We start from the raw sequence: 23666 nt of genomic DNA, 5'->3' as shown, positions 1-23666 counted from the left end.
AAGCCCCCACTTTGGGTGAGCTTGCCTTGAATTAGGTTTGAGCCTTAATTGAAATGTACTTGATCTAATATTGAAATGTAGTTGATCTGTCTTGAACGTTGAAAATTGTTCATTGGGGATTCTTCTTTGGTGAGTTGATACAGGCAAAGTCAGATATCGCTAGAGACCATGGAATTGTCGGAGAGTTTGGATTGAAAAATAAAAAGTTTGAATTTGTGACTTAAATGAATGTAGGTGGGAAAAGGCTTTGAAAAGGAAAGGTGCAGACTCGAGTCTATGATGGGATCTAGAAAGACATTATGCTTCTGAACTCTAGAAAATCAAAACATAGAACTTGATTTATTTTATTTTATTGCAGCGGCCAGACATCGAGATGAGGATTCCTACGTATCCTTTCGGAATGAGACCATTTATAGTTCTAGATCTGATTTTTTTTGTACCCTAACTTTTGCCTAGGCCGCTCTTTCGGGTTTTCAGCCTAGCGGGCTTGGACATACCTTGAATAAGGAGTGAGGGTTGATGAAAGTTAAAGACTTTAGGTTTGATGAAGATTTAATTGGATGGGCTAAGGTAGGATCATGGATTTGAATTATATAGGCTAAGGTTTTGATGGGTTGGAGGATTTGAATGAGGGGTAAAACTTGTGTGCAAGTCCCCAAGGTTGACTTTTTATTTCTTTGCCTTTGCCTTTGCCTTTTTCTTTTTTGCATTTTTTTCCCCGTGCGTTTTCTTTTGCTTTTGCTTTTGCTTTTTTCTTTCGCATTTTGAATTTTTATTTTTTGCATGTTTCATGATTGGATCCTTAAATGGGGAGACACGATTATGTGTCTACAATCGTAGTTTCTCTCTCCTCACTCATATATATAGGCACACCTCGAGAAACACGCAATGACAATCTCCCCGTGTCACCTTGATGAGCTCTTTGAGAGGCCCAAATAAACCAGTTAAATCTAAGTATTAAGTCCCTATGGAGATGAAACGTCAGAATTCAAGGCCTAAGGGAGGCAAAACGTCAAAAACTCCCAACATTGTTTCTAGTCAGCTCTTGATTAAAAGTGACCCAAACCCCCAAGTATCGAGACTACCATGTGGCATTTGGGGTCGAATACATCCGTTTAGGCCAAATAACCACTACCTTCTATCCCTGAAAACACAGGTGTCAATTGGCACCCAACCGGACAGCATGGGGTTCATTATCCCCCATACGAGTGGCGTTCAACCCCCTTTGCAAGCTGAAAGTCCCACTCCTCAGCCGAACCGCTTTCGTACTTAGCCAAATATGGCTTTGTACCAATTGACACCCACTCGAACAGCATGTGGCTCATTATTGCCCCAATTCGAGTGGCATTCGATCCACTCGGTCAGTTGGATGTCCCCACTCCTCTACCGAGTCGCTTTCATACTTAGCCAAATATGACTAAGTATCAATCAACACCCACTCGGACAGCATGAGGCTCATTATCCCCAATCTGAGTGGTGTCTGACCCACTCGGTCAGCTAGAAGTCCCCTGTCCTCTACCGAGTCACTTTCATACTTACAAATATGGCTAAGTACCAATTGGCACCCACTCGGACATCATGGGGCTCATTAGCCCCATCCGATTGGCGTCTGACCCACTCAACTAGCTGAAAGTCCCCACTCCTCTACCGAGCCACATTCATACTTAGCCAAATATGATTGAATACCAATTGGCACCCACTAGGACAACATGGGGCACATTAGCCCTCATCCAAGTGGCGTCCAACCCACACGGCCAGCTGGATGTCCACACTCCTCTGTCGAGCAACTCTTATACTTGGCCAAATATGGCTAAATACCAAAGGGCACCCACTCAGACAACATGGGGAGCATTAGCCCTCCCTTCGATCCACATGTCAGGCGCAGATTAGCGTGCCTGACACAACTCGGCCGATGTGTTGGGCGCACATGGCGCGCTAGGCGAACATCCTGGTATCTAGCTCATTTGTCAGCCTTCTTTCCTTAAACGCATTTTAGAAGATATTTCATATTTCTTAAAATCCGGAGATTGAGTTTTGCGAAATAAAAATCTGAATTGCATTTATTAAAATATTTATTACAAATAATAAATAAATAATTGGGCTTTTATAATATTTTAAATGGAATAATTCAAATATTTTATTGGTTTAAAATACAATTAATTATCATGAATAATTAATTGGTTAGAATAAGATTTCAAACACACTTTAAATTGATTTTGGGTGACTCTTCGGATTGCTCTTCTGTTGGTCGCACCAACGAATATCGCAGTATGTTCAATCACTGGACCCTTAAATGGGGAGACATGATGAGATGTCTATAGTAATTATGGGAGATAATTTATTAATGATATGAAATCATGTAGCTCTATGCCTCCATATTCAGCGTGTTCGACAAATGTAAAATTTAGTTATAGTAAATCTTATTGCAATTTCTTCACTATTTTTGTAGTATAAGACTCGAAAAATCATGAAACATCACAAATAGATCCATCCACCGAAAAACAAAAATAAAGTGGAAATACAATTAAATTGCACATAATTTGGACAATAAATTATATTAAGAACCTGTCGTTTTGGACTTATTTTCAATTCAGTTTAGTTTGGTTTAGTTCAGTTCTGTTCAGTTTAGTTCAGTTAAAGTTTAGTTCAGTTTAGTGTAGTTCAATTCAGTTTAGTTTAGTGTAGTTTAATTCCTTTAATTTCTTAGTTTTCAATTGTTTAGTTTTTAATAATCTTCATTCTTCTCTCTTTATGAGAGTTCTCTTTCCAATTTTTGAGTTTGTTCTCTCCTTTACAAAGAGGTTGGAGTATGACTTTATTCTCTTCCCTTATGAAAGATTAAAATTTGCTAATTGCAGTTCGCTTAGAAAATTAATTTCTTTGATTGTTCGTTTGGTGAGGAATGAACATCTAGGGTTTCATAATCATTGTAAGTTTATAGAGCACCAACTAAGTATTTTCACCTAATCGACTATACATCAGTGGATCTTAAGGCGAATCAGTGCTAACTCACAAGTTGTATTGTTTCAAATGAAGTTTTTTATTAAGGCTATTGTTGTTCGAATATGCGATGTAATTAGTTCTAAGGTGTTATGTATTTGGGTTGGAATTAGATTTCTAAGAAAATATATGTAGCCTCATCGCTTTCTATTTCCAATGAAATCCTATTTTTGTCAAAAATATGTTAGGCCACGTTGGATGGAAAAATATACGGAAAACGTTAAATGGTGGAGAAATTTGAAAAGTTAGTAAAGTTAAGGTGTTAAAAATATATATATATATATATATATGTTTAAGTTCATATGAGAACCACCCTTATGGTGAGAACCGTGAGAACCACTCATTTTTCCTCATTTTACGAAGATTTTGATCATTTCATAACATTTTGCTCATTTTTTTGTTTCACTTATTTTTATGGTTTTGCTCATTTAACAATCTCTGTCTCGTTGCTCATATCAACGTTTTTGCTCATTTTATGTTTTGCTCATTTTATTTTTTTTCTCATTGAACTTTTTATGCTTTTTTTTACGTTTTCTTCTTTTATATTTTTGTACATTTTACGTTTTTGAAACTTAATATTTCTGTTTATTTATGTTTCTGCTCATTTGTTACTTTTTTTGTTCATTTTAGGAAGTTTTTGTTCATTTTAAGTGGTTCTCACGGTTCTCACCATAAGAGGGTTATCACTAGAACCCAACCCTATATATATATATATATATATATATATATATAAGGTGGTTATTTCAAAGTGGGTAAACCATAGGGTGATTATTATATAAATAATCCCCAAATATATTAATTAATTTTCTAATATTATGTATATCCAGTCATTAACATGGTACAATATGGTTATATCAACAAAACGTTCTCTCCCTAAAAAGAACAAAATGTTTTCAACTCATTGAAATTTGAGTTTGACCCCAAAATTCCCAGTCCGTTTGCATTGGAAAAAAAAAATTGAATGTTGGATCACAACGTCCTGATTAACCTATTTTTCTTGAGTTTGATTGAGATCAAGTCAATTTTTGATACATCTATTCCTTTTGTCAACGAACAGATACATATAAATATGGCACCTCAATTTGATTGGAGAGTGAGGGAGAAGAATAGTTTAATGGTTAGAGTTTCCTTTTGATTTTAGGTGGTCTTGTACTCGATTCTTATTCTTGGTAAGATATGATTTTCTTATTCTTTTAATTTGTCAAGATTTCTCCTTACATCATTAAAAAACATTGAATGAAAAGACATTTCTCCAAATCTCAGGAGTACCTAGTGAATATTGGAAAACGCAAAAATACCAAGTAAATATTAACAACTCTCATAAATACTTGGTGACAAAACCGTATAATATAACCAATGATAAATTATGTAAAATTATAATATATTTTTCTCGTATAATAAACAAAAGGTACATACTAACAAAATCTGACATGATTATATTTTCTTTTAACCATAAATCATAAATAATAGTCTAATAAAAATTTGTGAACATTAATAATAGTGAAAGTGTAACTAGAACAGAACTAGTATATTTTACATTGTGGTCATAATAAGAGTAACATAGTCTATTATAAAATAAAATAGAAAAAACCCCTAAAAAGGGAGTCACTATCATGATCATTGACTTGGCTATAACGCGGAGTAGTTGGTAGTTTCGCTATATAAAAGCTGCTGCATTCCTTCGTTAGAAGACCATCTAAGAGTTTTCGAGTTAGAGAGAGAAAACCAGTTTCAAGTTTTCTCCCTCTTCCTCAATACATTCACTCTAAACAAAGTCTTTCTCTCTCTCTCTCTTTTAAACTCATACAAAAATGTACGAACCACTAACTCCTCTCGTTTTATATTACTTATTGCTAATACTCAAATGAGAGGGTCTCATAATACTGTTACATTATTTGTTGTTGTAAAGGGGTCACTTGTATTTTTCCAAGTGACCCCTTTTCGTCTAATAATAAAGTAAGACGGTCTTTTTAGTAAACAGTTTATTGATTCATAGTTATTGTTATGCTAAATGAACAGGGAAGGAGAAAAGTTGAAGCCGATGGATTCAGAACAGTTGAGAGAATATGGTCATAAAATGGTGGATTTTGTTGCTGATTACTACAAGAACATTGAAAATTTCCCTGTTCTTAGCCAAGTTCAGGTTAATCTAATCTCTCTACTTTCTATATGATGGAATCCCTTATATTGGATTCAAGGCTCTCTTCGGAGTACTTTTAATTCATAAAATAAAATACTCTACTTTCTCTCTCTACTGTTGGTAGTTGGTGGGAATATAGCCTATAGGGTATCTGAGCGGTGGGGTCTTTTTGGGTATTTCACTACTCCTAAATTGGGGGTTGGTTACTGAATGTGACTGACTCAGTGGTATTGATGATGATGAATGTGCTCAATTAATTATTGAGGAGTGTATGGATTCATAATTATACTAGATACTCTGATACACGAGCAATACTCGGTATTTATACAATTTTTTATTGAAAAAAAGATCAAGAAACTTTTCATCAGAAACGAAAAAGGTTTCGTCTTTTCATTATCACTCATCAGTAATAATGATATGACATAATTATATTGCATTTTCACTTTTTCAATATCTTCAATTATTGAGAAATGACACTGGGTTTTTACTTATTAAAAATTCTCAAGTCTCAACCTAAAGAATTGGGACTTTAGGAGGTAGCTTTAGTAGTTTGACAAGGAAAAAGAAATAAAAGGAGTGGCTGTTGTTTCAGTTGGTGTCATATTACTCCCTCCATTCCTAAATAGAGTGTCTATTTTTTTTATCTATGTATGTTCTAAATAGATTTTTTATTTTCTTATTTGGTATTGGGTTATCAATTAAAATATTATTTTGATTTCAATTTTTGTAATATCACCCACTTTTTCATATAGTCCACGTTCTCCCTATTTAATAAACAATTCATAAAAAATATACTAACTTTTATATTTAATTATGATTTATGATTTTTTCCTAATACTTGTACCCAAAAAATGAACATGCTATTTAGGAAGGGAGCGAGTATTAATACATGGGATTAAATATCATATATATGGTGTGAAGCAAAGTAAATTTTGAACCCACATTTCTAAGACAATGGTATCATGATTTAGAATAAGATGTTTGGTTGATATAAAATACGAAATAAAGTGAGGTTATTTGATTGGCAAAGATGTATTTTTTTTAGGAAGTTCTACCTCACTTATTAAGAGCAGCCAAACAACCATTAATATCACAGAATGTCGTATTTTATTATCTAAGATTTGTGTAGTGTATACCAAACCCCAAAACACTGCTAAAAAGAGCCTCCTGTTTTCATATTCCATTTTAAAATAAAAAACCAATGATCATATACTAAGATACTACAATCGTACAGCTGAATTTTTCTTTTGGCCCAGCGGGGAGTATTGGGTAAGATGAAGGTGTCTGTCAGACTGGCACCTGAATTTACCGCACCATTTTGAGATTGGGGGATGGTAAGGGGAAACCCTCTTCTAAAAAGTGCCCCTAGTCAGGATCGAACCGCAACCTTGAGGTTGGAAGGTTCTTTCCTTAACACTACGCCAAGCTTACCTTGGTACCGTACAATTGAAATGCGGAGAAAATGAGGCATTGTACATAAATGTAAACCTACCATCTCCTTGTTTAGACTAGTTGCCACAAATAGAGGACTGACCCCACCGTAAACGACAAAACCAAGAAAAATTGCATTCATGGGATTTGTCCTTGATAAACGCAAAATGAATTGAGTGGTCTCAAGAAAATGTCTTGTTGATAACATCAATGATCATATGTAAAACGCACCATTTTATGTATTGCATGTTCAACATACTCCATCGTTCGATTAGATGTTTGGCCTTTTTTTTTTTTTACTGCTGTACAAATTACCAAAATCTTTCATGTGTTTCTTACTATCATCTGTAAATAACACAGCCTTAGTTAAATCTCACACCATTAATAAGATTCATTCAATAATTGTGTTTTATAATTAAGTTCTTGAAAGGAGGGGGAGTATCATATGAAAGTTGTCAATAGGCAGAGTGACAACTTTTTATTTTCAACGTGATCGTTTCTTACATGTTGCTTTCTGACTTTCTGACTTTCTGACTTTCTGATTTATTAGTAATCAATGACCCTCTCAAATTTGGTTAAGAGTTATGATGAATATATTGAAATGCATTTACTCAAATTATCCATCAAATGCTACCGAACTCATTAATATTAGGACATTAATTGAGTGACCCTAATGGTTGCCAACCCTTTTATTATTGAATTTTCATTGGTTAGGAATACATTAAAACATTATTTTTATATCTCTTCTCTCCTCATTTATTACATACATATTAATGTCTAAGAGAGTTGGCAACTCTAAGGGTTACTCAAACATTTTCCTTAATATTATTATCCATAATACTGATATCAAAATCTGTGAAATCAAGCTTAGTAATAAATGCTACTACTGTGGTTAGGAACTGGATTACTAGTTAGGAGTTTATGCATTAAATCTTCTCTAAAATTGATGTAAATATTCTGTTGTGAAAGTGTTACTCCCTCTGTTTCAAAATATAAGACATTCACGCTTTACGAAAATTTGCTTTGACCACAAATATATCTGAAATACAATAAATAAAAATTTTAAAAATTATACCTTTAGATTCGACTTGAAAAATACTATTAATAATATTATTTTTTTTTAAATTTTCTATCAACATAAATTGAGAGAAATAAACGGTCAAAGTTCGATCTCGAACATCGTGTGTGCCTTATATTGTGAAATGGAGGGAGTATATTCCCACATGGTATACTAGCTGTATAAGAATTTTTGAGTGTTGGGGGAGGGGTGTTATCTAGAGAAAGGGATTACAACTGTAGATGCATAGGATCTTAAAAAGTTGATTAGTACTTATCAACATATGACTAATATTCCAGCATGCTAATTTCAGTAGTTTTTCATTATAAAATAATGATATCTTCAGTTATCAATATGCATATTGGTATAGTGAGATGAACCGCCAAATTAGTTTGACATGGCAATTGAGATAGAACTTCGACATGTCAAAGGCTGTAATCAACTTGAGAATAATTTGTTTGGTTTAATTTTACTACCTACTTTGTTAACTGCTCTTTAAAATCAATGTTTCTTTTCTTTGAAGCATAAAATCAATGTTTCTAACCAAATATCACTGCTGACATTTTAGTGATGTATGGCTGCTCTAGACCAAATACTTGCAAAAAGTCATCTAGGACGCTCATTAGTCATTTCCCTTTTATATTTTTATTCGGAGATCTTTATCATGGTGACTGGTGAATTTTAAAAAATGACTAAAAAACGAAATCTGCCATAATATATTTGGACATATCTGCAAAAAATAAATTGTGCATATGGCCAGTTGGCAACTCGGATTAAGTAATTAAGAGACTAGATCATGTTTGTTACGGAAATGTTGTTTTGTGTATGGCATCATCTACTTTAGAATGTGCAGACTAGATCCTGTTAATGTTTGTTTTGTTTACTTGTAGTTTAAACTAGCTTTGTATTGTTATACTTATCCGGCTAGAAATTTATATATATAATGGTACTATTATTGTCTTCAACAATATGAAGAGTAAGCCATCATTAAATAAAGGTGCATTCCATTTGCATGTTTTCCCTATTAAAATAAAGTCTGCACCTTATGATAGGAATGGACCTGCACACAAATTACCTACTCTGACTGGTAGTACCACATAATAATAAAAGATCCATACTGCCAATATTTGTTTATTGATGTGTTTTCCTTCCCAATATTTAACTTTGTATGTTTTCATAGCAAGGCCCATTGGTGGATCCAATTTTTTTTTTTGAAATCGGAGTGAAAATTTAGTACCATGTTGAAAAAATTTAACCTCTAAAAACTTTTTTTGTATTTTTTGTTTATATTTCTATGAGTTCAGAAGTTTGAAAAATAAAGTTTATAAATTAACATCGAGTAATAAAAACCAACCCCTTTTTGTCCACAAGCAATGAAGACAAATATGACATCAAGTTTCACAGAATTAAATTGTTAGTCTTGTAAATTGTGCTCAAACTTCAAATTTGGTTGGGGCTTTAAGGGTTTTTCTTTTGCATGACACCCATGGTATAGCTACTCTACTAATACAGAGGTGCAAGCATATAGTAGTATAGGACATGGCTTATTGTAAGTGTGTGAATGAGTTCATTTCCCGAACTCCGGCTAAGTTGAATTATTAGAACCATCCAGTTTCATGGTCTCTAAGTGTAAATAATTAATAATCATGATCACCGCTTGAAGATTTCTGTACTTCTATTAGACCTTTATATGACTTGCTTAGCCATTACTAGTCTTGAAATGCGGTTACTAGGTTTTATCTGCAATTCTTCCTTTTGTTATTAGTCCTGCTTCTTATGTCGTTTAAAACTATGGGTAATATATTGCAAGACTAATAGGTTTATGTTCATACTTTGACATGCTTGGATCAAATTAGAATCTTGTTACCAATGCTTTCTCTATGGAATGCAGCCAGGGTATCTTCGCGATCTCTTACCAGACTCTCCACCAGTTCAACCAGAATCTTTAGAGAATGTCCTTGATGGTTAGGCCCCTATTTCATTTCCATTCTATTTATACAAACTTAGATCATTAGTGAGCATGTTCTACTTATCTTCGAGATTAAATTGTCTGTCTTACTTCACTAATTTGTACTCAGAATTTTAGATGTTCTGTAGTGCATAATTGACTAACTGATTTGGTATCTCTGCAGATGTAAGATCAAAAATATTTCAAGGAGTAACGCATTGGCAAAGCCCTGGATATTATGCTTATTTCCCTTCTAACAGCAGTATTGCCGGATTCCTGGGAGAAATGCTTAGCGCTGGCATTAACATTGTTGGCTTTAGCTGGGTTAGCTGCCCTGCAGCAACCGAACTTGAAGTAATTGTTCTAGATTGGCTTGCAAAGTTGCTTAAGCTACCTGAGTTCTTCCTTTCTACTGGTAAGCCTTGCTGATGTAGTGTGTCTGCATTTAATTCATCAAAACCTTGATTATATTATATATATATATATATTAGTGCAATGTACTCTGCTGATTGGATTTGCAGGAAAAATACTACCTTGTAATGTTTATGGTTGACTAATACTGCTGGAAATGGTATTGCAGGACAAGGTGGTGGTGTTATACAGGGAACTGCTAGTGAAGCTGTTCTAGTCGCATTGTTGGCTGCCCGTGATAGGATGTCAAAAAAGGTTGGGAAAGATTCTCTCGGGAAATTTGTTGTCTATTCAGCAGATCAAACACATGCTTCTATGCAAAAAGCTTGTCAGGTAATTTGATAACTATCTCTTTCTCATCCCCGTGTTTCTGCCATTTAGTTGAGAGTCATGTGCTCATTGTTTCTAATTGTATCACTATGTGATTTGTGCACAATAATATGAGTTGGATCATCAAAACTTATGAAACTATTGTTCTAGTACTAATGGGAACACTTTATATTGTGTCATTACATTTTTTCAAGTTTAATGCTTTGGGTTGCAGACAAAGTATGAAAACACGTTGAGATTATTCATGTAGAACAGTTGATTTTTGTTCCTAAATGGGTGTGAACAAGGAGGGATTTAGCTTATGTAGTTGAATATCTAATCAGTTTGTATGACTTGTTTAATTCTCAAATTTTATGTTATCTTTGCTTTCTGATGAAAGATTGCAGGAATCTATCCCGAGAACATTAGGATCTTGAAAACAGATTCTTCAAGTGCATATTCTCTTGCTCCTGAAGTACTCTCTAAAGCCGTTTCGCAAGATATTGCTTCTGGCCTCATACCTCTTCTCTTATGTGCTACTGTAAGGAAATCCATCATCACTTCTCAGTCATGTTGATCATAATATTGTTTGTTGTTTTGGTGGAGCTAATTAAAATTATGAATTGCTTCAGCAGCTTAAGTCTCTACTGTAAAAGACCATTTATCTGATAGTTTAATATCTAATTTAGAGCAGCTTAAAAAGTAGGCCAAGAAGATCTCACATATCAGGGTTTGGTTACTAGTAACCATCATCGTGGATGGCATTCTTTCATATTCAACCATCATTAAACTATGATGAATCAAATGATGTCGCTAGTACATATGAATATTTGTTTAATGATAACCTCCGCTCTATGAGGATCTCCTTATTAAAGTATTTTGATTGGCATGTCCGCACTTGACAAACAATAACCCTCATTTACAATATCTCGTGTGATCATTCGGCTGACAATATCTCTTGTTTGCTGGTTCCTTACTGGGGACTTTTTTTTGCTGCACTTCCTTTTTCAAAAATCTCTGTACTGGTCTATATTAGGATACTTACTACTTTATGGTGTTGTTATAATGCTTGCAAGCACATGTCTAAATGGTTGCATCATTTTTTTTGGCCGTGGTACCTTTAAAGAATTAGCTTTGGACTACTAGCATGGCCTAGAATAAAAGAATGTAACATATATGTATAACTAAGAAGCCTTATTATTTTCCTTCGGGCAAGTATTCATTCATGAGTTGTTATAGTAGTTCGCAAATTGCAATACAAGGACTGAAACCAAGAGCTCTTACTAAAGTGTGTTTCGAATTGCTTGTAGATTGGGACAACATCATCAACTGCAGTCGACCCATTGCTTGCTCTTGGAAAGATTGCTAAGGTATGCAATTAGAGTGAATATATGCCTCAAGTACAACCTAGTCGTTGATCTAGCCTAAAAGAAATTTACCCAACGATACAAATACTTGCCACTATGTCTGAAGCATGTACTGATTTATGAGGCTTTTCTTGTTTGAAATGTTGACAGAGTAATGGAATTTGGTATCATGTTGATGCTGCCTATGCTGGAAGTGCTTGTATATGTCCTGAATATCGCCACTATCTTGATGGTATTGAAGAAGCCGACTCATTTTGCATGAACGCGCATAAATGGTTCCTTACAAATTTTGATTGCTCAGCTCTCTGGGTTAGGGTATGCTACCTGACATCTTTTGCACAATTATCAGCTAAAATCACTATGATATAGAAATCTTGCTACTATTTTAAGATTGATGGTCACGTTTTTGCGTAAAGTGCTATTTGTGGCCGGAGAACTTTATGCCCAAATGTAATACATATGCTGGCTTTAAAAGGTTTTTTTTTTTTTTTTTTTTGACGGGGTCTTTACAAGTTTGTCTCACCTAATAAATGAATTAATAAATCATTTTCTGTTTACAGGACAGGACCGCTCTCATTGAATCCTTGTCCACATATCCAGAGTATTTAAGAAACAAAGTAAGTTCTTATGTTGTGGTTGTACTGCATGTGTTTTTCATAATAGATTGGATTTTGGTTGTGCTGTAACTATCTGTTATAAAATCTCTATTATCAATACATTATATGTTTTTCTCACGAACACAATTTGGATACCAGGAATCAGAAGCAAACACAGTTGTGGACTACAAAGATTGGCAAATCCCTCTCGGTCGTCGTTTCAGGTGAGCCTTGAACATTCTTTACGAAGTTTCTAATGTGTTCCTGAAACAGTGAAACCTGTATTGGCTTAAGAATCTTGCCCTAATCTCGATTGCCTGTTTTGACTTTTGGGCACTTCAATATGATACGACTCTTTGCTTGTACTTGATCTAAAGCAGAAGTAATGATTAATGTTTCTGCAGATCTCTGAAACTTTGGATGGTTTTGCGGTTATACGGCCAGGAGGGTCTGCAATCTTATATTAGAAATCATATATCATTGGCGAAACGATTTGAAGAGCTTGTTCGTCAAGATTCTAGATTTGAGGTAATCATCTATTCAAATCACAGAATAGTAGAGCATAATGCAGTTATCAAGCTACCTGGAATGTCAGCGTTATGAAGGTTTCACTGAGGTGATAACTCCCTATATTTATTCAATGAACAGGTTATTACTCCTAGGACGTTTGCATTAGTGTGTTTCCGGTTGCTACCTCCTGCCAACGACGAAAACCTTTGTGATAAGCTCAATCGTGAGCTCTTGGAATCCGTCAATGCTACTGGAAAGATGTTCATTTCTCACACAGTATGCCATATCTTAAACTCTTATCTTGAACTGCTACTGCTTAGTGCTTACAATGTATCTAGGTTTCTAAGTGTTACTGCTCTTCAAATCGACAGGTTTTATCGGGCAAGTATGTACTGCGTCTGGCTGTTGGAGCTCCACTTACAGAAGAGAGGCATATAAATACAGCATGGGAGGTCTTGCAAGAAAACGCCACCACTTTGCTGAAGCCGCATAAAAATGACCTCGAGATCCACACAAATGGTATGCCATTATTCATTTGATATGTTCATTATGGTTCAAGCCATACCACTTGTTTGGAGTAAGCCATTGATGACATTTAGCTGAGCTTTTGAGTTGTTTTTATGCTGCCCGTTTACAGGTTCAGTCTAGATGGTCGGCTTGTTTTTGGAGCTACACTGTTGGAAAAGAGGCTATATATGCTGCATGACAGTTCTTCAATCCTGCTTGAAGCTTTTCAAGTTGTACCTGCTTTATTATCATTATTATTTATTATTAATTGTATCCAATTTTCCAAAGATTGGGTCGATTGGTTTTTATGGCTAATAAACTACGAAGCTTTTTGTTTGATCTTATGTAGTTAGCATGTGTTTTGTGCTCATTTTGTTCTATTATATTATTTGTGGAGAATGTACGAGTGTTTATATCAATTGAAGAAAAATAACTTGTCATTCCTCCTCTCATAATCTCAGCTTCCCTGCTTTCAATTCCCTAATCTTTCCTACTTTTCCGATTATTTCGTCAAGACTTTTCCGTTGAGACTTGGGAGAACTAATTTATCTGTTTTCCATTCCTTAGTCTATGGAAGGTGGAAAATTCGGAAATTTTTTTTTGAGAAAGGAAAAATATTTTTCTTTTCCAATAACATTTTCCCTCCTATATTTTTAGCGTGTAATTCCTAATTCATTATTGGTATAAATGCTGCCAATGAGCTTAATTCTCTTACGGGAAACATAGATCCATTAACATTCAAAATGAATTCTGTCTGCTACAACGAGCGAAAGAATGTCGATGGGACATTCTTCCATCCATACTAACTTCTCATCAAAAGAGATTATCCATGGCAAGAACTACTCTATTACAGGATCGTCTACGAAAATCGAAAAACCAAGCAATAACATACTCCCTCCGTTTCCTAAAGATCTTCCCACTTACTGTACCTACAGATACCAAGGAAAATCAAGTTGTGTGGGGCATGGTGTGAGTAAAGTAGGAGAAAGAAAGGGGTTAATATAAATAAACAAATAAAAAGGGGTTAAAGTAGGAGAGAGAAAGAGAGTAAAATTGAATTAATAATGTAATGGTGGACCATATGATAGTGACATTAGAGGGTAAATAGGGAAATTCGTTTTGCCAAATAAGGAATAAAGCAAAAGAGGAAAGATCTTTTGGAAACACCCTTAAACGGAAAGAGAGAAGATCTTTAGGAAACGGAGGGAGTATCTAGCTACGACTTGAATATCCTTCACAATTACAAGAGAAGAGGTAGAGATATGCGAATTTTCCCAAAATAAGGCCCACCAGCTCAAGGCAATCCACCTCTGCCACCACACGTCTAAAACCTGCTTTGAACGTTAGGCGCAAGCCAAACAGTAGAGCAAAAGCTTCATCTTGCAGTACATCCCACGTATCTCTTCCTTGTTCCATTGTATATGAGGACATCTCCTTCGTGGTCTCTCACCACCATTCCTTTCTCTAGCTTCCCTTCTTTTGAGTGCAGCATCCGTGTTTAGCTTGGCCAGACCAGGCTTGGGGGCCTCCACACTCCATCTTTTGTTCTTGGGCTTTGTGTTTCTAAGCTTGTGGCTTCAAAGGACTTAACAACTTCAAAATCATCAAAGAGCCTCATAATCCTTGTGTGGGCTAGGAATGGATCGAGCATCTTCCCTTCAAACACCCATGAGTTACGCATGTTCCATAGTTGCCAGGTGTTCAGCAAAATTAAACAATCTCCCACGAGCGTTCCTCCACACACTTCATAGCCACCCTTTCACACATTTCGTTCAAGTTTAAAGTACAGGACCCTATATCCATTCTTAGAGGGGATGTTTTCCGCAGAAGCTTGCTTTCCTCACAGCCTAGAACCATGTGAGTCACGGACTCTGGATCGTCTCCACAGCGAGGGCACATACAATCAACACACACACCTCTACGAGCAAGGTTGTCCATTTTTGGGAGCTCATTTCAAATTAAAGCGCTCGCCACATTAAATTTTACACTTCTCGAGCACTTGAGCCTTCCAAAATTTCCTCCACGGCTATAAGTTATCCTTGAGAGTTGAAGGACCCACCCCCCTTTCCTTCCATGCAATTCTAGGTGATATGCACTTCGAAGCTCGAACAGTGAAGTTTCCTTTTCTAGAGGGAGACCACATTATGAAAACTTCCCGTTCACTCTTCACTACCACACTTGCTGAGATTGTTGCTATTTCAACAAGAGTGAGGATTCCTTGGAGCTCATCCAGGCCTAGCTCTTCCCATCCACACTCATCTAGTCACGCACCACACCACTCGCATCTATGTGGTTTGGAGGGGTTGTGAGATTGCGACCACAAAGGAGCCTTTGAACCCATGCATCTTTCCATTTTGGTCACCAGGAAAATTTTATAGTAATTTTATAGGCTGAACTGCTGAAGGTACCAAAGTGAGTATAAGCTTGTACCAAAATGCAGTCAACTTGGAATCGAAGTGTAACTTTTGGTATCAAAATGTAAGTTATACTTTGGTACCAAGTAAGAGTCACTTTGGTATTGCTAATTTTGGTATCACAATGACTATTTTGACTTTGGTACCAAAGTAAGAGTCACTTTGTAAATGGTATCACAATGACTAATTTAGTACCAACTTTACAGTGATTTGGTAAAAACTTACATTTACTTTGGCACTCAACTACTTTGGAGTAGACTCCAACAATGAGACCCCGACAGATTCTCATTGCCAACCTATAAGACAATAGTACAGAATCGACGATTTGCGTCAGATGCAAGGCCCCCATTTGCGTTGGACATGGGTCCGACGGCACAAGTCTTAATGCAGATCAGGATACAGGATCTGCGTCGGACAACAACACGACATAGTTGATTAGCTATCTGTGTCGAACCATGTTTACCATGCAACGCAAATGGGAAGGTGCCAAGCCACATCAGCCCAACAAGCCTAGACTCATCTATGTCGCACATTGGTAACATGCGACGAATATGAGTACTACAACATGCTGCCCAAGCCTATGGCCTTATTTTACACTAAAACAGTAATTTGCGTCGAACATAAGTCTTCATCCGATGCAAATGGCTACTTTTGTAAAAACATAATAATAATTTCATTAGCCATAAATAAATTACAGAAAATCAATTGAAATTTCAACAAAAAAAACTAAACACTAATTACAAAAAAATAGTACAAATGGTTTTTTTACACTGAGTAGAAGTGTTTTTTACAAACACTAATTACAAAAAAAATGCAGAAATTACACAAAAATTCAAAAAAGAAAATTACAAAAAATCAAAAGGAGAAAGTTACAGAAGATTATAAAAGATAAAATTACAGAAAATTATAAAAGAGAAAAATACAAAATTATAGAACACAGATGAATGAAATAAATTACAGATCTTATAATCAATCGCCACTCTCGTCGGCTCCGTAAATACTTCGTCGAATCGGTGAAAACTTATAAATCTAAAAAGCGAAGAAATACAAAATTAAAGCGCATTATCAAACAAAAAATGTTGCTCAATTACAAGGTCTACGCACAATTGCAGGAAATTCAAGCTAAATTGCACTGCATAAACATAACTTTTCTCGCAAAATTTCACCAAATTTTTTTTAAAGAAAAAAACTCACGAGAAAGCGAAGAACTAAAATTAAACACAGAGAAAAAGAGATCGTGACCTAAAATCCTCAATTGAGCAAGTGAAGATGATCAATGATGAGAATAAGAAGAGAGGAGAGACAGAAAATGAAGATATTTTCCCGCCTCGTTTTATCTCTCATTGAGCATGTACTAGTGGTACTACCCCTTTGCTTTTTTTTTCTAGTCGCCCTTCGCCAACGAGAGTGAGAGATCGAAAATCCGCCAACAACAGCCGAAACAAATGCACTCCTCTCAAAAATCCTATCTGCAGACTATCGTAGACACAAAAACCCCAAATAAAATCAATCAAAACCCTAGAAATCACCATACTTCAAATCTTAACAAAATTATAGAGAGAGTAAAAGTACCAAAATCGAACTTAGAAAACGAATTGAGGAATAAACGGCTGGAATCATTTGGATTTGGGGAGACAGAGAGGAGTTGGAGAGAGAGAGAGAGAGAGAGAAGTTGGAGAAATAGAACAGCTGGTTTGGTGAATGAGAGATTAGGTTTGAAAGTCCAAAAAATATAAACGGGCTAACATCATTTGCGTCAGACGGGCTCAAATGTCCGACGCACAGGACTTAATGATCCAAGTCACCATCTTTTAGACAAGAACGATCTATGTCGCATCCAATTAGCATGGGACGTAGATCATGGGATCCAGCCATGTGCATCACACTCTAGTTGTGTCTGACGCACATGACTTTCGTCATCAGCGTCGCGTTCTCATAAAAGTCCGACGCAAATGACCCTATCATCCATATACTGTCATTTTTTGCATCGTACATTTTCTTATTTGCGATGCAAATAGGCTCCTCCTTAGCATTTGTGTCAGTGCTTCTAGCGTGCGACGCACATAGTCCGACGCATATACACTTGTTTCCTCGGTAAGAATTTATTTATGCTCAATATAGTTGGTATAAATGTATGTAGTGTGTGTGTGTGTGTATATATATATATATATATATATATATATATATATATATATATATATATATATACTAGTATTGGGACCCGAGCAAATGCCTATTTTCTTCGTGGAGAAGATGTAGACTTTTGAAATATACATAGTATTTCGGACGGGTTTTGGGCACGTCGAAAAAAATTTTAGCCTAAATTTCGAAACGTCCCAATTTCGGCCCGTTCTGCTTTGGCCCGAAAAGCCTGCTAGAAGGGGAGCAGTAGAAGAAAGGAAAAAAAAAGATTTTTTTCCAGATTTAAAAAACCAACCAATAAAAATGCGACACATGTCCTGGAGAGTGCCACATTAGCTTGTTTACGTCCTACAACAAGTTACCAACCGGCCGGTATTGCCCTATTGGAGGAATTTTGGTGTAAAATTTGTATTATTTAAAATTAATCAGAAGTTTGTATTATTGCGAGAGAACGAACAAAAGTTTGTATTATTCTAGTTTAAAAATCGTTTTTTTTTTTTTTGTATTTTCTTTGACCTTATTATATTTGAAAATTAATTTTTATACAAAAACTGATTTTAAAATGAAAAAAAAAAACCTAACCTACTACATGTGGCAAACGGGTCATAATCGGGTCATCTTTGTGTTTGGGTTACCTTCGGGATAGGTCATGTTCGTTCGGGTATATGTCCATCTCGACTCCATGAAATTTTGGGTCATACCGGGACGAGTTAGATCAGTTCGGGTCAAAATAGATTTCCAATCTAGCAAATAAATAAAGCACATATAAGACTAATAAGAGTATGTAAAATGATTAATGGATAATGGCAAAATTATATATAGTATTTCATGACAACTTTTTCCTTAAATTTGTTTTAAAAGTAACTAATATGACAACTTTTCGGGTCAAGTTCGGGTCAATTTTGGGTCATGTAACTTCCGGGTGGGATAGATTCGGGTTTGGGTCATGTCATGTCTATTTACTTTCGGGTCAGGTCAACAAGTCTAGGTCTATTTTATCGGCTATACATCCTACCACCCCCTCTCCTCCCCTCGCCCTAACCCTGACTCACTAGGCAACTCCTCCCCACAGACCCTTTGACAACCCCCCTCCCAAACACCTTGACCCTCCGACAAACCCCTCCTCGACCCTCTTAATCTGGCATATTTCCGCCATAACCACCCATCGCGCTTCCACCATAACCACGCATCTCTCCGCCATAACCACCCATCATGCCCCCTTTTTTGCTCGATGCCACCACATGTGGCTAACTTAGCCGCCAAAAACCGACCCCGTCGCCACCCCTTGCACCCCCTCATTTACCTTCCTCCTCCTTGGAAAGTTTATTCAACAAGATCGGAACTTTGAAGTGACAGGTACCTCGCACTTCAGGCGCTGCAGCGAGACAGAGGAGGAGTGGTCTGATGGAGGAGGAAGGTAAGTGAGGATGGGGAACAAGGTTCGATTTTCGGGGCCGAAAGAGGGTGAGAATGGTTTGGGGGAAGGGGGTTAGGTTTGGGTACACTAGAGTGGGGCTGGGTATCAGCGAATGAGTGGTGGTTGTTTTTCACGGCTTTTTAGAGGGTGGGAGAGGGGGTTTCTAGAGGACCAGCGTTCGAGGGGGGAGGGGGTCTGGGAAGGGAAAGGTTGGGCTATGGGAAGGGGAAAGGGTGGATGGGTGGTTAAGGTGGGGGAGGGTTTGAGTTTTTATTTAATTTCAAAATCAATTTTTTGTAATTAAAAAATCAGTTTTTTATTGAAAATGATTTTAAAATGCAATAAGGTTAAAGAAAATAAAAAAAATAGAGTAGAGGGTTACCAAATATAGGAAAGATAAAAATTGTATACCAAATAAAATTTAAAAAAAGTTGAGGGTTAGCATATAGAATTTACCTTAATTCTTTTATCACCTTACATATTTGTTTTTGATAATCATAAGACCTAAATAAATGTTCCAACGATAAAGTAGATGATCTGTACTATTGGATTAGGTTCCCAGTAATTTGATTGCATAATAACATGCCACCAAAATTAGTCTTGCTTATGTTTAACGAACTCCCATATATTAATTTTACATTACATTAACATACTACTTGGTTATTTGATGGCATAAATCTTGACATGAATCAATATTTAGTAGAGGCCATCAGTGAGCGATTTTTATTCCTGTCATTAACCATTTATGGAGTTATTAAAAGAAGCTCTACATTACATAAGTCCCTAAGTTCTTCATATGGTTTCCCAATATCCATTTAGTTTTATGAACATTATTTTAAAGATTTATTGGCGACTTCAAAGGTTTTCAATAAAACCTTTACAATGAGGTAATGAAATACGTGCTCATCCCTCGTAGGCAATAAAAGCACGTCTACCACCGGAGAGGATTTAAAATTTTAAATTTTAGTGAGTGGGTTAAGCTTGTAAGATATGATGTGTACTTGTTATATGCCTTTAAAACAACATTATAGTTTTGTGTATGCATGGCTATATATATGTGCCACTATAAGGAAAATCATCTTTGCCACATTAGCACACATTCTGTGAGTGAGGCCACTCCTGGAGGGTTTGTACTTTGTCCCTCCAAAAAGTTTCATGATCTAAAGCATTGGATCTTAGACATACAAAACCTACCCAACCATGGGATTGTTCTCTTGTACCTGACTTGAGACTGGAGTACGTCTTACACGTGACCACCTTTTTAAGTAAAGATGGGAATCTTCGGATCAATCATAGACCTTTTCGAGCCACCTTTTTAAACATAGATCTTGACTTTAGGTACCACATATTATTTTTACCTACTTAACATTATTGATTGCTTGTTTTCTATGTTCAACATGCATTTCCCTCGTATTTCCCCTCGAACTCAATATATAGACAAAATTCTAAGCTCATTCCAAACATCTCAATTCAATTTAAACAATTCTAATCCAATCAACCCAATTCCAGTCCATTTGCTTTCATACAAATCCGAATTGAGTCCATGCATTCACATTAGGACCGCTAACATTAGAGTCTATTTAGGCCCATATAAGTCTAGTTCATATCAAAATCCAAGCTCCTTTGCATCTTTATGTGAAGCTTAGTCTATGTCCAGCCCACATAGGCCCAATGTAAGTCTAATCCCAGTACATGCCAATCTAAGTCTAAACCTACTCCATTTCCAAAGTCAATCATATGTGCTTCTTCCAATGTAAGTCGAATGCTCATCCTAGTCTAAGTCCAAATTTAAGTCCATAAAGGCCCAATTCAAATCCTAGGTTTCGTTTGCCTCTATATGCAAGCCCTACTCAAACCCAATTTCTAGCATATAGGATGAAGTCTAAAGTATAAAATCTCTCAACCTCATGGAAGCTAGTCATCCTTAAGACCATAAAACATTAATTTTCATCTGATTCGGTCAAATCAGCTTACCGAATTTGGAAATTTACCGGATTAGTTGGGCACACAGGTCATTTGTCAAAATTTAATTGTTGCGGTTTTGACGTTGAAATCGAATCAGTTATTGGTTTAGGAATTGGAGGTCACCAGCTTTGATATAAACAATAATTTTCATTTCCTTTAATCGATTTCTTAACGGAAATCCAAACTTATTCTTTCATACTCTATCAATCATTCTGTTATACTATTATAAACAAACCCTTATCATGCAATAAATAACATAATAACTTTCACTATAACAATTCCTTATCGGGAATCCAATAACAAGATGCGATTCCTTATCCGGAATCAAATAACAAGATGCGATTCCTTATTGGGAATCCAAAATCACAATAACTTACCATGATATGCTTCCTTATCAGAAAACCAATATCGATATTCATGTCCAAATACTGAATAAACATTCATTACTTACCTGACATGATTCCTCATCGGGAATCCAATAAAGAAACAACTTACCACGATACGATTCCTTATCGAGAATCCAATATCGATATAACTTTCACAATTTGAGATAACTTTGTTTTAACTAGCTAGGGAATAGAGAACGCGACGGAGGAGATAAAGCTTACACTCCGATAGTGGGGATCGTCACCTAACCATTCGCTCTAATTTTGGCCAATAACCGTGACTAGTCCGGAGTACATTTTTCCGCTGATTCAATCAGTCATCCGCAGGTTTTACATTACCTGATATATCGCCCAATTTCAACCCACAGAGCAATGGGCAGGTTTCCCTATGGGGCCCCCAAGGTTCACAGTCCATGGGGCCCTGTTCGTGTCATCTCATCCGTCGACTAAGACGAGGCTACTTTCCCCTTTTAGATTCCTTTCAAATATTATTCATAACTCAATCAGATCATTCTTAGAACTCATTCAATAATACTTGTGATTCTTAACATCTTTTGAACATCCAACCACATTATAAAACTGAACTTTAGAAAAATATAAATCACATGCTATAGTTCCTCCATACGTAATTAAGGTTATATATATATATATATATATATATATATATATAATATTATTATTATATATATATATATATATATATATATAGTGGCAAGATCACATGAGAATGCTCCTTACATGAGAAATGAGAATAAATCTCAACCACACGATTGAATTAGAGTTACAACACTTGTTCATTAGAGTTATACCCACCTAAAAAATTTTGGAGCCAAAAAAAAAGTTTGAATTTTGAATTTTTGTTTCTAATATACTTTTTTTGTTGGAGTTACATCACTTTTTCATTAGAATTACATCACTTATTCATAAGAGTTATAGCGCATAAATATCATTCTCATTTCTCATATAAGTATGCATTCTCATATGAACTCATATATATTATATACATATATATATATATATATATATATATATATATACATATATATATATATATATACATATATATATATATATACATATATATATATATATATATATGCATTTAGGCTCAATCCAATTCCAGTCATAAAACTTAGAGCACAATTAATCCACAATCATATTCAATAGCATATCCATTACAATGACAAAAGTCTCTCAGTTAAAATTAATTAACGACTGTTAATAAACCACTTACGCACTAACTCATACTCTTGTATATAAATAGTTTATACTCTTTTATACTTCATGAGTATTAATCAATATTTAACTCAACAATGATAACAACTGTTATCAAACCTCAATAACAATTACAGTTTGTCTCTCTCAAACACACAACTCAAGCTTCATCGATTAAAGATTTATTATAAGTAACTAAATATGATCCAAGTTATACCATTAGCTGAGTTCTTATTAGCATAATTAATAATAAAACCAAGTACAGACTATACTTACTTTAACTTTGTTTACTAAGTATTACAAAAAGAATAAAAACATCTTACTTCCATTTTAGTAAACTCTAACTAGTATGCTAACTACACTATGTTAATCCACACTATAGAATTTTCCCTCATCAACACCAACTATGATATATTTATACATAAACCTTGCTATTGGAATATATGAGTTATTAACTACTTTCAACATTCTTGATAATTAAACACTTAACTAAATGCTTTCCTACTTAAGTTAAGTGATCTAGCATGGTTACTTGCGTCATAAAGTGTAGTAGAATAGTTCTTGACTAATTAATATAACTATTACAACTTCCTAATTGCTATCCTCTTAACTTATAACTCAACAATGAGCTTCAACAACTACTATACTTTGACAATATAGAATACTATACAAAGGTTAGCAACTTCCCATCAACATTAGGACCAAAGAAACTTAGATTGTATCTTACTAACTCATAGCATTCTAATTCCATTAAGAGAAATAAGTTACCTTCAACAAACTAACTACCTTTATTAATCCAAATTTGATTATGTAAGCTACCCAATAGACAACAATCACATATTGACATTCTT

At 35.3% G+C, this 23666-nt stretch overlaps 1 protein-coding gene and 1 long non-coding RNA gene across 3 annotated transcripts; one reads left to right on the top strand and one right to left on the bottom strand.

The window, feature by feature from the left end:
- The first annotated feature begins 4666 nt into the window (after nucleotides 1–4666).
- Nucleotides 4667–13716, top strand: LOC104899307 (phenylacetaldehyde synthase). 2 transcript variants are annotated; one of them, XM_010686474.4, is made up of 14 exons: nucleotides 4667–4813; nucleotides 5020–5143; nucleotides 9520–9592; nucleotides 9761–9991; nucleotides 10157–10320; nucleotides 10697–10837; nucleotides 11607–11666; nucleotides 11814–11978; nucleotides 12224–12280; nucleotides 12419–12483; nucleotides 12664–12787; nucleotides 12908–13045; nucleotides 13141–13288; nucleotides 13407–13716. In XM_010686474.4, coding segments are annotated over exons 1-14 (1503 nt in total). In that variant the 5' UTR covers nucleotides 4667–4811; the 3' UTR covers nucleotides 13418–13716. The 2 variants fall into 2 exon arrangements, with proteins under 2 accessions (XP_010684776.1, XP_010684775.1); XM_010686473.3 differs by lacking the exon at nucleotides 4667–4813 and having other exon boundaries at nucleotides 5012–5143.
- Nucleotides 13717–16427: 2711 nt separating this feature from the next.
- Nucleotides 16428–17779, bottom strand: LOC104899306 (uncharacterized). Its single transcript, XR_790937.3, has 2 exons — nucleotides 16933–17779; nucleotides 16428–16719 (listed from the first exon to the last, which is right to left on the bottom strand). It is a non-coding gene; the product is annotated as an uncharacterized LOC104899306 (long non-coding RNA).
- Between the last annotated feature and the right edge of the window lie 5887 nt (nucleotides 17780–23666).

The sequence above is a fragment of the Beta vulgaris genome, chromosome 7 (genome assembly GCF_026745355.1).
Source record: "Beta vulgaris subsp. vulgaris cultivar EL10 chromosome 7, EL10.2, whole genome shotgun sequence".
Classification (NCBI taxonomy): domain Eukaryota; kingdom Viridiplantae; phylum Streptophyta; class Magnoliopsida; order Caryophyllales; family Amaranthaceae; genus Beta; species Beta vulgaris.
Note: the sequence above shows the minus strand (reverse complement) of the source record. Positions and strands in the feature narration are given on the sequence as shown.

Coding starts and splice junctions, on each gene's coding strand:
- LOC104899307 (XM_010686473.3), top strand. CDS start 5,012: ATGAACAGGGAAGGAGAAAAGTTGAAGCCGATGGATTCAGAACAGTTG. Junction 9,593..9,760: donor TTTAGAGAATGTCCTTGATG/GTTAGGCCCCTA, acceptor GTATCTCTGCAG/ATGTAAGATCAAAAATATTT. Junction 13,046..13,140: donor AGATGTTCATTTCTCACACA/GTATGCCATATC, acceptor TCAAATCGACAG/GTTTTATCGGGCAAGTATGT.